The sequence below is a fragment of the Haliotis cracherodii genome, unplaced genomic scaffold (assembly GCF_022045235.1).
Source record: "Haliotis cracherodii isolate W230 unplaced genomic scaffold, xgHalCrac1.p SCAF_11, whole genome shotgun sequence".
Lineage (NCBI taxonomy): Eukaryota > Metazoa > Mollusca > Gastropoda > Lepetellida > Haliotidae > Haliotis > Haliotis cracherodii.
Genome location: NW_027266266.1, coordinates 28,980,300 through 28,995,952, shown reverse-complemented (window position 1 = coordinate 28,995,952; position 15,653 = coordinate 28,980,300). Strand labels below are relative to the sequence as shown.

General features: G+C 37.9%; 1 protein-coding gene across 1 annotated transcript in view; it reads right to left on the bottom strand.

Moving 5' to 3' along the window:
* The window catches only part of LOC139456405 (synaptic vesicle 2-related protein-like), a 97,167-nt gene that overhangs the window by 27,508 nt on the left and 54,006 nt on the right, over positions 1-15,653 (bottom strand). The window contains exons 5-8 of the mRNA XM_071238102.1: positions 15,396-15,520; positions 2,867-2,930; positions 2,477-2,602; positions 252-392 (exon numbers count right to left, since the gene is read on the bottom strand). Of these exons, the coding sequence (XP_071094203.1) occupies positions 252-392; positions 2,477-2,602; positions 2,867-2,930; positions 15,396-15,520 (456 nt within the window). The remainder of the gene's footprint in view (positions 1-251; positions 393-2,476; positions 2,603-2,866; positions 2,931-15,395; positions 15,521-15,653) is intronic.

Sequence of the window (15,653 nt, the reverse complement as noted above, 5' to 3'; positions counted from 1 at the left end):
CACGTTTACAATCTGAGTGTTATTTTGGAAGGACTCAAGAACGCCTCTGCTGGAGGAAGCTAAGGTACGCTTCATTACTGGAAATGATTTGATCGATGAATCTGTTTTCTAGTGCTATGGTTCTTCACAAATAAGGTGATACTGTATATTGATCATGGTAGAATTTCTATATTTCACATCTAATCCAAAGTTAAAGCAGTGCCTTCATAATGATTCTGCCTTGCAACTGTTACCTTGTGTGAACCACTTACCTTTGATGACTGTGCATGTGGCTCAAGAAGTCGGCCAAGTGGCATGGGCTTGCCATTGTCCTTAGCAATACGTTGTATTGTTGCAAATGCTTTCTCGGTTTGACCTCGTGTAACATCATAGCGTGCACTCTCTGGTAACCACTGTTCACAAGCAATGGATTAAGCATTATGGCAATACCAAAGTTAAGTTGTGTCATAAGACCAAGACTCCATTGCCATAAAGGCACAATGTGAGATCTTTCTTCTATCCAACCAAGCAGACATTAGTCAAATCAGTTGATGTGATATGGCTGCAATATTGCCAGCATAAAGAAATTTTTAAAATTAAATCTTTTAAACAAGAGCAGTGGTTTATGGCAAAAAAACAAATAAAACTGATCCAGAAGATATCAATACTTACTACAAAGCAGATAGAGAAGATGACTTGTACATAAGTCTGAACCAGTAAGTTATCAATACTTACTACACAGCAGATAGAGAAGATGACTTGTACATAAGTCTGATCCAGGAGAAGTAAATACTTACTACAAAGCAGATAGAGAAGATGACTTGTACATAAGTCTGATCCAGTAAGATATCAATACTTACTACACAGCAGATAGAGAAGATGACATGTACATAAATCTGATCCAGTAAGATATCAATACTTACTACACAGCAGATAGAGAAGATGACTTGTACATAAATCTGATCCAGTAAGATATCAATACTTACTACACAGCAGATAGAGAAGATGACTTGAACATAAGTCTGATCCAGGAGATATCAATACTTACTACACAGCAGATAGAGAAGATGACTTGTACATAAGTCTGATCCAGGAGATATCAATACTTACTGCAAAGCAGATAGAGAAGATGACTTGTACATAAGTCTGATCCAGTAAGATATCAATACTTACTACACAGCAGATAGAGAAGATGACTTGTACATAAATCTGATCCAGTAAGATATCAATACTTACTACACAGCAGATAGAGAAGATGACTTGAACACAAGTCTGATCCAGGAGATATCAATATTTACTACACAGCAGATAGAGAAGATGTTTTGTACATAAGTCTGATCCAGGAGGATATCAATACTCACTACACAGCAGATAGAGAAGATGACTTGTACATAAGTCTGATGCAGGAGATGTTAATACTTACTACACAGCAGATAGAGAAGATTACTGCAAAGCAGATAAAGAAGATGACTTGTACATAAGTCTGATCCAGTAAGATATCAATACTTACTACACAGCAGATAGAGAAGATGACTTGTACATAAGTCTGATCCAGGAGATATCAATACTTACTGCAAAGCAGATAGAGAAGATGACTTGTACATAAGTCTGATCCAGTAAGATATCAATACTTACTACACAGCAGATAGAGAAGATGTTTTGTACATAAGTCTGATCCAGGAGGATATCAATACTTACTACACAGCAGATAGAGAAGATGACTTGTACATAAGTCTGATGCAGGAGATGTTAATACTTACTACACAGCAGATAGAGAAGATTACTGCAAAGCAGATAAAGAAGATGACTTGTACATAAGTCTGATCCAGGAGGATATCAATACTTACTACACAGCAGTTAGAGAAGTTGACATGTACATAAATTTGATCCAGTAAGATATCAATACTTACTACACAGCAGATAGAGAAGATGACTTGAACATAAGTCTGATCCAGGAGATATCAATACTTCCTACACAGCAGATAGAGAAGATGACTTGTACATAAGTCTGATCCAGGAGATATCAATACTTACTGCAAAGCAGATAGAGAAGATGACTTGTACATAAGTCTGATCCAGTAAGATATCAATACTTACTACACAGCAGATAGAGAAGATGTTTTGTACATAAGTCTGATCCAGGAGGATATCAATACTTACTACACAGCAGATAGAGAAGATTACTGCAAAGCAGATAAAGAAGATGACTTGTACATAAGTCTGATCCAGTAAGATATCAATACTTACTGCAAAGCAGATAGAGAAGATGACTTGTACAAAAGTCTGATCCAGGAGATGTTAATACTTACTACACAGCAATAGAGAAGATGACATGTACATAAGTCTGATCCAGTAAGATATCAATACTTACTACACAGCAGATAGAGAAGAAGACTTGTTCATAAGTCTGATCCAGAATGATATCAATATTTACTACACAGCAGATAGAGAAGAAGACTTGTACAGAAGTCTGATAGAGGAGGTATTGGTTACTTACTGCACAGCAGATGGAGAAGATGAGGAGAGGTATGGCAGACAGACCCAACAGCCATTTCCATCCCAGTGTTGGCATTACAATCAAAGCAAGCACTACTTCAAAGCAGGCCCCTAGGGCCCAGAAGATCTGTAATAAAGAACAAGTCAGGGACTGTCACTGCAATAATACACTTTGACAATAAAGTATCTGATGCTTTCTTTTTTCAAGTTTAGATTCTGTTTACTTTCCCTTGAATGAATGAATAGTCAATAAACAGATTTAAGACTGACACTTACCACCCACAATACTGACTCTTCCATCTGGTTTTCAGAGAAAAAGATTTCTTTATAGATTTATGTCAGAAAAGCAGACAGAATGTCTGTTATAATGACTGCTGGCAGCCTCACTTACCTCTACCAGGATCACACAGGTGGCTCGTGACTTGGATGGCAAGAATTCTGCATATAAGGTGACTCTGAAACCATTGATACTTCATGTTACATTTTCACACATTTGTTAATGGGATGTACAGGTCATGCATGAAGAAGGCCTGACTGGCAGGCAAGGCTACTCACAGGAACATTCTAAGTAAAGTGACATAAGTAAAGTGTAGCTACACGCTTTGAAGGCTTTACAACTTTGCTTTTATTTGACTGTATGAAATGGTCTGTTTGTTGTTGGCATCACAAGTAACATGTAAAGGACCTTAGACAACAATGTCATGGTAACAAGCGTCCAGGTAATTACATTCTGCAAAGTCATACCTTGCGGGAACTATTCCTCAACAAGGACACCCGAACACCCACGCCCCAACATCACGTTATCAGCTACTGAAGTATGAGCGGGGAGGCAGTGCCAGCCCTGGTAGTGCCGTTGTAACATAATGCAGGATAAGTACTGAAATATATGATATATTTCATACTATTTCTTTAAACTATTCCTGCATTACATATTGGACTTTATCAATGGTTGAAGAGGGGAATGGTTGTGCAATGTCGCGCATGACCATATACTCTGGCAGTGAGAGACCCTTGTCCATGGGCAATGTTGTCTTCAAGGTAACCTCGGAACCATGTGATGTGACTGGGAGCCAATCCACCATCCAAACCAAGCTGGAGTTTGACTCTGATCCACGTCACGATGGTTGTTGTACATGGGATGAAGTAGACTGTCACGAGGCCGCAGGCAAGTAATTGTCTGGGGGTTGATGGCATCAAGTGGATAACCAACTGAGCTGCTACCTGACCGACAAATGACTGCAATAAGACTGGGTTGAGCCGACATGCCCGGTGACAAGGGGGTCAAGACCATCAGCAGTGTCGATTCCACCATTGCCTTGCAATTCTAGACAACTGTCTAACAATAAGTGGTAACCATGCTAGATCCCTAATAAAGGCATATTTTCCCAGTACCAAGAAGAAATGTATGGCTCTGTTATGAACAATATTCGGTGCACACATATCGTATCTACCCCAAATGGTTTGCGACGACCATACCATACTATCATACAATTTGGAATAGCTTTGGAAATGCATACCACCAATACTCTTTAACTTTGAAATTAACAGTCCTGAAACCATATGGCTGACTTTGTTGCTGCACACCTAAATACATATCTGCATGAAGAAGTCCTGTCACAATCTGAACAAAAGACCAAACAGCCAAAGTGGAAAACTACACAAACCCCTCAATCCCTCCACAGGAAGAGAGATAAATGACTTCGTATTCAACAAACTGAACCCCATACATAACACAGCTCAACATCTCATAAAGCTCCTAGCACCATCAGTAAAAGAAGGAAAGTCCTACATCGGCACCCATTTCACAGGACATATATAGACCTCTTACGGTAAGGCATCCACATTGACACATCTTTTTCCATCGACAGCATTATACAATTAACTGCCTCTTTTTCAACACTTTTTACTTCACATGGCAAGATTCCTGGGCTAGATTTTTAGTCAGCATCCAGTACCAAGGCACCACCAGTCACCAAATCAGCAGACTGCTTACAAAACTGCACTTCTGACAAGAAACATCCTACCGGCCCATGGCAAAGGTTATATGCAGTATTAAACCCCAAACCTAGGACGATGTGTTCCGTATATATGAGATCATGTGGGGACCAATCTACTTGAGAGAGTAAAAGTAACATTCTGATGAAGCCTGTCAAAATCAACTGTGCATCAAAACACCATACTGGTATGATTCCTTACATTCTATATGTTCAAATCAAGTGGTAATGGTACATTTAAAGTTGATAGTAATGTTTCACAGCATGATATATTTAAACTGTAACTGAGACTGCCATAACTATTAAACAAGAGGACAAAGTCATCGATATGCTCTGTAGTGGTAATACTTGTGAATAAATATATAAAACGTGTCACCAAAGAAACTCAGTTTTATATATTTTTATTTTTTAAACTATCAAAAGGCACCAGTTCCCCACTAGACCTATCTATGTGATGAGTTTGGTGTAGAGATATTGCACAGTTTTCAAGATCTGCTCCAGAAACGACATATCACATTGACGGATGGATGCATGAATGCAGGGACGCACGCACAGACTAAGAGTGTCCATTTTAATACCCCCTGCAAAACGCATTGCAGGGATAACAAGTCCTGTAGTTAAGTATGTTTCATGAAGAAACATTGAATGGTTAATTAGTTATCCTAAAAATAACAGTCACCTTATTTGCATATGATGCCTGGGAAACAAAAAGTAATATTTTTCCTGAATAACAAAAGGCACCAGTGTAGCATTTTTTCTCTGATGTGTAATAATTAATGGGGATAATTAGGAAGATATCTTGAAAACATTTTAGTCAAAACCTTGTGGTGTGTTGGTCAGTGGTGAAAGGAATTTTAGGATCATGAAATGTAGATCAATAAAGTGTAACAAATAAATTGTAACAAATGAAGATAAGTTTACATGCTTATTGAGCTTTGCAGTGCAACAGAAGCATGAGGAACTATATGCTAGTTAGATACATGTATGTCCATGCAGCTGTTTAGACTAATGGATTGAGTTTCATGTCTGATGCTGTTAAGTGTGACATGAAACTGGAGAAGACAACATGATCTGTCTGATTGAGATGTGGTGTAACCAGCATTAAATGGCAACCTAGCCTTGTATATGGATGGTCAAATGCAACAGCTGTGTGCTATCTGATATTGATAATACATTACTGTATAACTGAGCTCCATACCTTCAATAGGCATAATTGTGCATTGTATGCAGAAATGTGGGCTGCTTGTCAATACCTGCACACACGAGCAGTAGAACCACTGGCTCCACTAGTGGAGGCGGTAGAACACTCCCCAGGCTCCGCGGTGACAGACACTATTGTAAATAATACCATCAATACAATGCACATATTGTATTTCGCAGCACTTAATCAAAAAGGTTCACAATGACTATTGATCTGGAACTTCTAGAGGTGGTGTGCTGTGTTGTGTGAAGCAGGCCTAAAACACCATGTTCTGAATAGGGGCATATCTAACACCTTCACTTGTGACAAGCACTGTGTTATACATTACATTGTGACAAGCACTGTTATACATTACACTGTGACAAGCACTGATAAATTATGCTGTGAAAAGCACTGTTATACATTAAACATATAAAAGTAGTGTTATACATTACACCGTGACAAGTAGTGTTATACATTAAACTGTGACAAGTAGTGTTATACATTACACTGTGACAAGTAGTGTTATACATTACACTGTGACAAGTAGTGTTATACATTACACTGTGACAAGTAGTGTTAAACATTACACTGTGACAAGTAGTGTTATACATTAAACTGTGACAAGTAGTGTTAAACATTACACTGTGACAAGTAGTGTGTTAAACATTACACTGTGACAAGTAGTGTTATACATTACACTGTGACAAGTAGTGTGTTAAACATTACACTGTGACAAGTAGTGTTATACATTACACTGTGACAAGTAGTGTTAAACATTACACTGTGACAAGTAGTGTTATACATTACACTGTGACAAGCACTGTGTTATACATTAAACTGTGACAAGTAGTGTTATACATTACACTGTGACAAGTACTGTGTTATACATTACACTGTGACAAGCATTGTGTTATACATAACACTGTGACAAGTAGTGTTATACATTACACTGTGACAAGTAGTGTGTTATACTTAACACTGTGACAAGCACTGTGTTATACATTACACTGTCACAAGCACTGTGTTATACATAACACTGTGACAAGTAGTGTTATACATTACACTGTGACAAGTAGTGTGTTATACATAACACTGTGACAAGCACTGTGTTATACATTACACTGTCACAAGCACTGTGTTATACATAACACTGTGACAAGTAGTGTGTTATACATTACACTGTGACAAGTAGTGTGTTATACATAACACTGTGACAAGCACTGTGTTATACATTACACTGTGACAAGTAGTGTGTTATACATAACACTGTGACAAGCACTGTGTTATACATTACACTGACACAAGCACTGTGTTATACATAACACTGTGACAAGTAGTGTGTTATACATTACACTGTCACAAGCACTGTGTTATACAAAACACTGTGACAAGTAGTGTTATACATTACACTGTGACAAGTAGTGTGTTATACATAACACTGTGACAAGCACTGTGTTATACATTACACTGTGACAAGCACTGTGTTATACGTTACACTATGACAATTTGTGTGTTATACATAACACCGTGACAAGTACTGTGTTATACATTACACTATCACAAGTAGTGTGTTATACATAACACCGTGACAAGCACTGTGTTATACATAACACTGTGAAAAGTAGTGTTATACGTTACACCATGACAAGAAGTGTGTTATACATAACACCGTGACAAGTACTGTGTTATACATTACACTATGACAAGTAGTGTGTTATACATAACACCGTGACAAGCAATGTGTTATACATAACACCGTGACAAGTAGTGTTATATGCTACACTATGACAAGTAGTGTGTTATACATAACACCGTGACAAGCACTGTGTTATACATAACACTATGACAAGTAGTGTTATACGTTACACTATGACAAGTAGTGTGTTATACATTACACTATGACAAGTAGTGTGTTATACATTACACTGTGACAAGTAGTGTTTATACATCACACTGTGACAAGTAGTGTTATACATCACACTGTGACAAGTACTGTGTCATACATTTGATTGACTGTGGCTGTGCGCACCCTGTCCTCTTCTGTGTGGGATTTTCAAAGTGCTATGTTGATTGTCTGTACTGATAACATCCCTTGTCCAGGCATATCTTGGTATATTACCTGGGCCTACTTGCAAAGTGAAATCTTAGTTACAATTGATCTAAAGCGCCTATAATCAACATACAATTTTCCTATTCCACTTGCAATCATAATGATTGTAGGACAGTTTTGATTTAAGATCACGATCTTAGCTAAGATAAAAATCTTCAATAGTGGAGGTACGAATATCACAACTTGACTGTCAACAGTTGTCTACAAATGCACATCTGTTACTGCGTGTACCAATAGTGGAAACGATAAGACACACAATACGTCCCTCTCTCCATCTCACCTTGTGAAAAAAGGTCCCATATGGTCATTGTTTAATAAACAATATTACATTATTAATTATTTTCAAAAAGTGTGAAATTTACTTTTGCTATCTATAAGATATTTTACACAAGTTTTCAATGTCTCATCATGTGTATTTCCTTGTTTGATGAATAATTATTTAGTTTGCATATATTTGACAGTGTTTACAATGATCTTTAAATCTTAGCTAGTGCAAGTGGATGGCGATTGTAGCCAAAGCCTAAGATTGCGATCTAAGGATTTACAATAATTGCAGTACTAAGATTGTTTCCTGCAAGTGTGCCCTGGTTTGATATCAGACTTTTCCCCAGTTGACAAACCAAACAAGAGCAGCCAAGGTATCCAACAACAGAGATTTTTTAAAATCCATACATGATGCTGTATTGAATAATATTACACCAAGAACGAAACAGCTTAATCTGACGCCTTTCAAACGCAAGAAAACAACAGGGCAAACTATCATTCAAAATAAGGTGTAGTAGACAGACCAAATGGTAGAGCTCGACCTCTGTAATATGTATTGTTCCACTTAAAACCTGAATAATCTCTGTAATCTGGGTGTATGCAAACAGGATGAAAATCATTCTTCATATTTGCTGTAGGTATCAAATCTTAAGCTTTTACAATTACTTACACCTTCCGAATATCTTCACACTGGTGGCCTTGTTTGGAACAATGTAGATGTAGACATCAGAGATCAACAATTAGTCTTTGTTTTATCACCATGTTTGGGTACCATCCCTAATGGCCAAAAACACAATTTTGCATTTGTACTCTTGTTCCATTGAAACGTAACTGCTTTACCTCACTTTAGTCCACAAATCTGATCTGATCAGTTTTCACCAGAGGTTAAATCTTGATATAACATGCACATTTTGATATTACAGCATAGTGGCGTGTGGGGCAAAGGCATAAGCTTGTAATCCCACTCATGAGATTGCTAGCGCATCATGGTCCCATGCTCAAGGATCTGGGGTTGGAGGAGGAACTGGTGTAACATCTGAAAGTCATCACTCCCCATAAAAGTATACCTGGGTAGATTCTGGAGCCTTCCAGAATTTACCCGTGGGTAGATTCTGGGAGCTCAAAGAATCTACCCCCCTTTCCCAGTATCAACCCCAAGGGGTATACTCTGGGAGCTCCCAGTATCTACCCCTGAGTATAATCTGGGAGCTTCCAGAATCTACCCCAGGTTATAACTATAATCAAGGAGCTCCCAGAACCCAGAATTCTTTCATGAATGTACATAAAGTTTTCTTTTTGGGGATGCATGTATCTGATTAAGTTTACATAAATGCCTATTACGTACACAATTAGTTTTAAAACATTCATATCCTGTTATTTATATTGAGAAGACAAAGGTGGGAGCACCAGTTTTTCCAAACAGTAATCATAATTAAAAGAAATTTCACATGTAAGATGAGAATGTACATGAATGTACATAAAGTTTTCTTTTTGGGGATGAATCTAACTCAGTCTTGATCTCTCCTGGTCAACTGCTGTAACAACATTGTCATCTGATTAAGTTTACATAAATGCCTATTCAGTACACACCTAATTAGTTTTAAAACATTCATATCCTGTTATTTAAATTGAGAAGACACTTGAATAGGTTATACACATTCATATAAATGCAAAGGTACCAATTTTGTCCAATTTTAATAATGGATGATCAAGTTTATGATGTCTTGAGGTACCTGACCAAATCTGACCACAGCTATCCCGAGGAGATCTACAAGCTCAAGCTAACATAGTGATAAATGTCGAGGGACTGAAATAATTCATGGAATCATTGGATATTGGTGGTTTTCAGAATATTTTATCTCATATTTTATGTTAGTTTTCTCTATTTGTTATCAATAACAAATAGACAATGACAATTGCTTCGTGGAATTTATTACACCCATCTGACTATATTTAGAATAAGAATGTAAATGAACAAATAATTAGATGCTATTAATTATGTGATGTCTTCTATAGAATATATTCTGGATACTGTGATACATGCCTCCGCAAACAAAGGTACTTACAGACACAAGTCAGCAACAGAAACTAACAGTTTTAGTCCACTAGTCCTTTTAATGACAACATAAAGCAAATCCCTTAAAAAGTGCAAATTTCTACTGGTCTTTATGCTACCTTAACCATTGGGCAGTTTGGCAAGGACTATAGGACGAGTGCCAATTTCTAACGCTGCAAGTGCATACTTATAAGTGGTTTCAAAATGATTTTAGATGCAATCAAAAGTAGGTAGGTCTATTCACAAAGCATATTAAAGCTTATTCAATAACATAAGTGTAAGACATTTCCTCACACAATCCTCAACACCAACTTTTGAACTAACAAATTGATGATGACGACAATGAGATAAAATCAATGTGATTTGAAAGATATTTTTTATTTGTTTAAACAATATTCATTTCTACTTTGCATGTATAAAACAACATTTTGAATTTTTGGATTTGATAACAATTTATTATTATCTACACCAGGGTAGATTCTGGGAAAAGGGGGTAGGTTCTGGGAAGTCCCAGAATCTACCTGGTGTAAGGTGCCAAAATCTACCTCCCTTCAGAGTATACCTGGGTAGATATATATGCCATTGGCATAAGAGAAGTAGCTGTTTGAGCGCCAATGGAATGAGGCGTTGAATTTCCTTCCAAATACACTGGGGTACGAACATCTTGACCAGGCTTGTGTCAAAGAGGGCTCTGACTTTTTGGTGTTGATGATTCAACCTAGTTGGTGAAGGAGGTGTTGTGTGAAATCGAAGTGTCGCAGAAGAGTGCAGTCATAGATGTAAGATTCGAAAGCGATGCCTTGAATATGTCAGAATGTGACAATGGGTTTTATGAAGCGAGAAAATAGCCAAAGGGTCAGAGAAATTTCAAACGGGAGCAATCACCATTGATAGTGTTGGACTAGGAATACGAACCAGAGAAAGTGGCAGTACTGTAGAAGGACAGGGATATGTAAATATGTATCTTGTAGATTTAGGCTGATCATGAAGTCACCAGGATGAATTGTCCTTAGTAGGGCAATTGATGTCATGTGAAAGTGTTGACAATGTAGAAAGTTTTCATGTTGAAAATGAAACAAAGTTGGGTATTGTCTTTCTTTGAGACCAGAAATATTGGAGAACAGAATCCTGGTGTCATCGGTCATGTGCCCAGACACTCTACAGCATTCTTGACAAGCAACGTGCTTGCGGCGTAGATGAGGACTGTGAGCTGCTTGTCCAGATATAGATGTTGACAAGGTTTGTACGTTGTTGGGGGTGCTGTAATGAGGGGTAGAGGATACCCTGCTTGTAAAAGACGTAACACAAATGGGTTGTCTAGAAAGGTCCTATCTTCCACCTACAAGAGAAGAAAAAATCAGGACGGCTGGAGGCGGAAGAACCTGTGGTTCAGTCACAGCAGCAGGGCGTCTAAGGCGTCAAATCAGAGGTGGAGAAGGTGAACCCGAACAACGAGTAGGCAAAGTAGAACAATGTCTACTAACATCTACTAACAGTACCTGGCGGGTGTGGCTATCCCTATGTCAATGGAGGACATACCAACCGAGAGATAGGTAGTCTGGAAAAGCAGAGCTGTAAGAGTATCCATGCCATGGAGGAAAAGAGTCCAAATAATGTTGGTAACATTCCTAATCATGTGCATGTCCAGGGATAATCCCATTGTTGGTGAAAATAAGCTAATTTCGTGGTCGAAAGTCTGGATGACTAGAGGAAGAAGAACAAGTCAAATAAGGTAAATGTCCAAGAGATTCATTGTTGTGTTCATCCTCAAAAGCTGAGTATGAAGAATCCATAAAGTCTTAACGTGAAACGTAGGCGAACAATTTCCTGAGGGTGTGGAGGAGTGAAGGTGTGCCTGCTCATCATACACACAGGTCAACGTTGGGGCTGCTTGTCCATGATGAAAAACCTATATCCCGACAAGGGGAGGTGCTGGCAAGAAGACTGCCGAAAAAACAGAGGTTGGCACTCAAGAGAGAAAACTGCATGACGAAAGGCAAAGCCAATGCAGGCAAGAAGACGTAGAAGGAGGCAAATCGGTAAGGAAAAAAACAAAAATGGATTCCTTCTAGACAAATGAGTTTGCTGGGATAGACACATGATCAGCACATGTAGGTCAACCAGCATGCAAAGCGTGCAAGACCCAGATCTGGAGGGTGACCATGGCGATGTGAGGTACATAAGGGTGAATAAACTTTAGCAGATAGATGGAAACCTTTATTTTAGATATGTTCCACTTTGGATAAAAAGAAGAAAGAGAAATGCATTGTGTGAGGTTATCTGATGTTTATATGTTTTTTTCACAAGGCTATACTCTTGAAACGATGACATTGATTTCTCATCTAATGGTGTTTTGATATCATTTTTATCCATACGTTGTAATCAAACTACAAAAGATTGTCCTGCAGAACAATTTGAGCAGACATACACTCATGTGAAAGTGAAAGCAGCATCTGCAGTAGCAACTACCACAGTCTCAGGGGCGGAGCTTATGCGAGTGATCAGACAGGTCCAAATGACATCATGATAACACACAAATATCTTTGGTTAATGGGTAAACAGGTGACGTCATGTAAACACCCACCCACATGGGCCATTTGACAAGAAGGACATAAGTTTTAATAGTGATAAACATCCGTAAACGATTACAAGACTTTACAACATACGCAAAGGTCTTTGGTTTAAAAAACTACCTGCCATGTCATCTTCAAATCTTCATAAAATGTTACTGAGGAATGTCCACAATTTATGTTTTTATTCCAGTTTAACACACACAAATTAGTCCTGCGTTTGTATTCTCTGGACGAGATTGAAAGCGTTTGTCATGATGAATAAGAGCAGTGCTGACCATAATGTTTCACGGCACCAAACGTAATCCTGCTGTGTACGGTCTGTATATCTGCAATTAATGCATAACGTTTCTTAAAATATTCACGGCAATCGGTGATTTCAACAGTGTTTATTTATTTTTTTGCCTTCATCTGGAATCTAGATGACAATGATCGTGAAAACCCTTGTAATGGTCAAACATATTTTATAAAATATAAACTGTAACAAAAATGTCTTTCAATAATTGTGTAAGATATTTTATGATATTTTTATGAAGTTTATAACACTTGGTATACTAGTCTATTAATTTATTACTGAAGTAGATCAAGTCACTTAGCTTCAAAAATAATTTTTTAATAATAAACAGCTGAAGAAAGATAAAGTTGGCGTGATTCTTTTATGACTGTGCAATATGGTAGATGTAGTGGTAATTATTTTTCCTAGATCGGTGCACAATTTACTACAGCGGCAGACAATTATATTATTTCACAACGGAATGGAGATGGGGAACTCAGATAAAACATGTACATACATGTACTTTGAAACTTTGTTTTGATAAATATTTGTTCACACCAATTCTGTCATGTGCATGAACATGGATTTCAACATTATTTTCATCAAGATTTTTCAGGTCGGTGGCTACAAGTATCATCCTCTCTTGAAACTTCTTCATCATGAACACATTTTATGGTCTCGCAACTCAAAGCAACAATGTTGCATGCAGATGCATTTTTTCTGCATCCATGACGAGCGTCATTACTACTGTATAACCATGCTGTGCTGTGCATGGTATTTTTGGACTTCTTCAAATTACTTTTGGAAACTTTTTGTTTGCCCCTTTGGATCATGCCATCTCTTAGCAACCATGCCGAATTGGATTACGGCTGTCAAGTACAAATTTTCAATATGAGTAACAAAAAAAAACTGTTTCGTGTGTTGCCTAATTTGACGAAAGAGTTGTTTGAGGTGATCCGGGGAGCCTTTGGTCATATCAACTATGACATTGATGACTTTATCATGGAGAATGTTCCAATTCAAGATGACATCATTCCGGCTGTCAACTCGATTCTTGGGATTAGAAGTTCAGTTTCACAGCCAGATTTCATTGTGGAATCAGATGAAGGCGAAGTTGTCTGTTCACACTTCTTTGTCAACCATGCGTGGCACAACACAGGAAATCATGGCAAGGATTCGTAAACAGCGCTACTAATGCTTCTGGACTGTGCTGAGTAGACGAAATGTTTGGAGAGATCCTAGATACTTGAACTTGAAGAAATGGATATTCAACGTAGCGGCAGATGTGCTTTGGATTTTTGTGTTTATCGAAGTACTCTATGATCTAGATAGGCCTAACATAGGGTAAAACATCTAATTTTATTTCGTTACTTATCTATCAGTTGGTTATGTGCATTGTTATGTTGATACACATGACATATTCATATATTGTTATCAGCTAAGAAATATTGGCTCAACTTTTGGTGTTTCAAATTAGACCTCCTCCTCAACACTAGTTGAAAAATCTGTGTAATAATTCAGTTTAAAAATCTAATCTAATCTGATTATTTTATGGTATAACTGTTGAATGCAAGCTACCAAAACTAAACATATATGCTACCTAAATATATACGTTATATCGGATTGAACTGAAAGAATGTTGACGCTAATACTTGTGTGTAACTATCGTCAATTTCATATTTATAAATCGTAACTGATACATTTACCGAAACTGTTGTTGTACTGCTGTTCCACCATAAATATATACACAATACAATTTGACCACAAATGCATTGAATGTGTCACATGTACACATGACCATGTGCTGCGCTATTCATAGCCCAGCCATAAATAAGCTCCGCCCACTGTGATTGAGGCAGACATACAAACACGAACGATTTGATTTTTTTATAATGAAACTACAGAAAATTAATTGACTTATATCTAGAAATGGAGATACTTTGGGGTGTCCAAGGTTTGTCACTCAAGTTGATACCAAGTTTGACAGTCGTTGATGATCTTGTTTACGTACAGTTTTCAAAAAGCTTCTCTCGACTCTCGGTTGTGTTTATGTTGCCAGTCAGTTTGAACCAAAACCTTGTGGGCTATTTATAGTCAGAGTGGGGCTTTAAATAGCAATGTGAGTGTGTGCTTGTACTCATCCAGACTTACGGCTGTGTTATGACACTAGCCCTGCAGATACCATGTCGCAGTTTAACACTTTTATACCCCACTCAGACACAGTATACTGACTCCGAGTCAACCTGTCCTTTTATCCCCTTAATGCCAAATGCCAGGCAAGGTAACAACTAGTACCATCTTCTAAAGTCTTTTGGTATGACACGGCTGTGGATAGAATCACCAACGATCTAACCACTAGACCACAAAGGTAGTCTCAAAGATACATGACAAATTGGATTTTCGTCAGACAATTGTTAACATTTCTGTGGGTTACATGCTCTTCTACTGAACCAAGACTGTTGTACATACGACTGTGGTGCTCCCCCAATGCCAAAACCGACCAGACCCCGCAGTATGAGCAGCCAGATGTAGGTGGGGGCAAAGGCACTCAGGATGCCGAAGTAGCAGGTGAACACCGAACACAGGATCAGCTCCTGGCAGAAGAAACAGACCACATGTCATTATTGCACATCATTACACATTACATTACTGCACATCACATCATTACACATCATCACATGTCACATCATTACACATCACATCATTACACATCACATCACAACACAT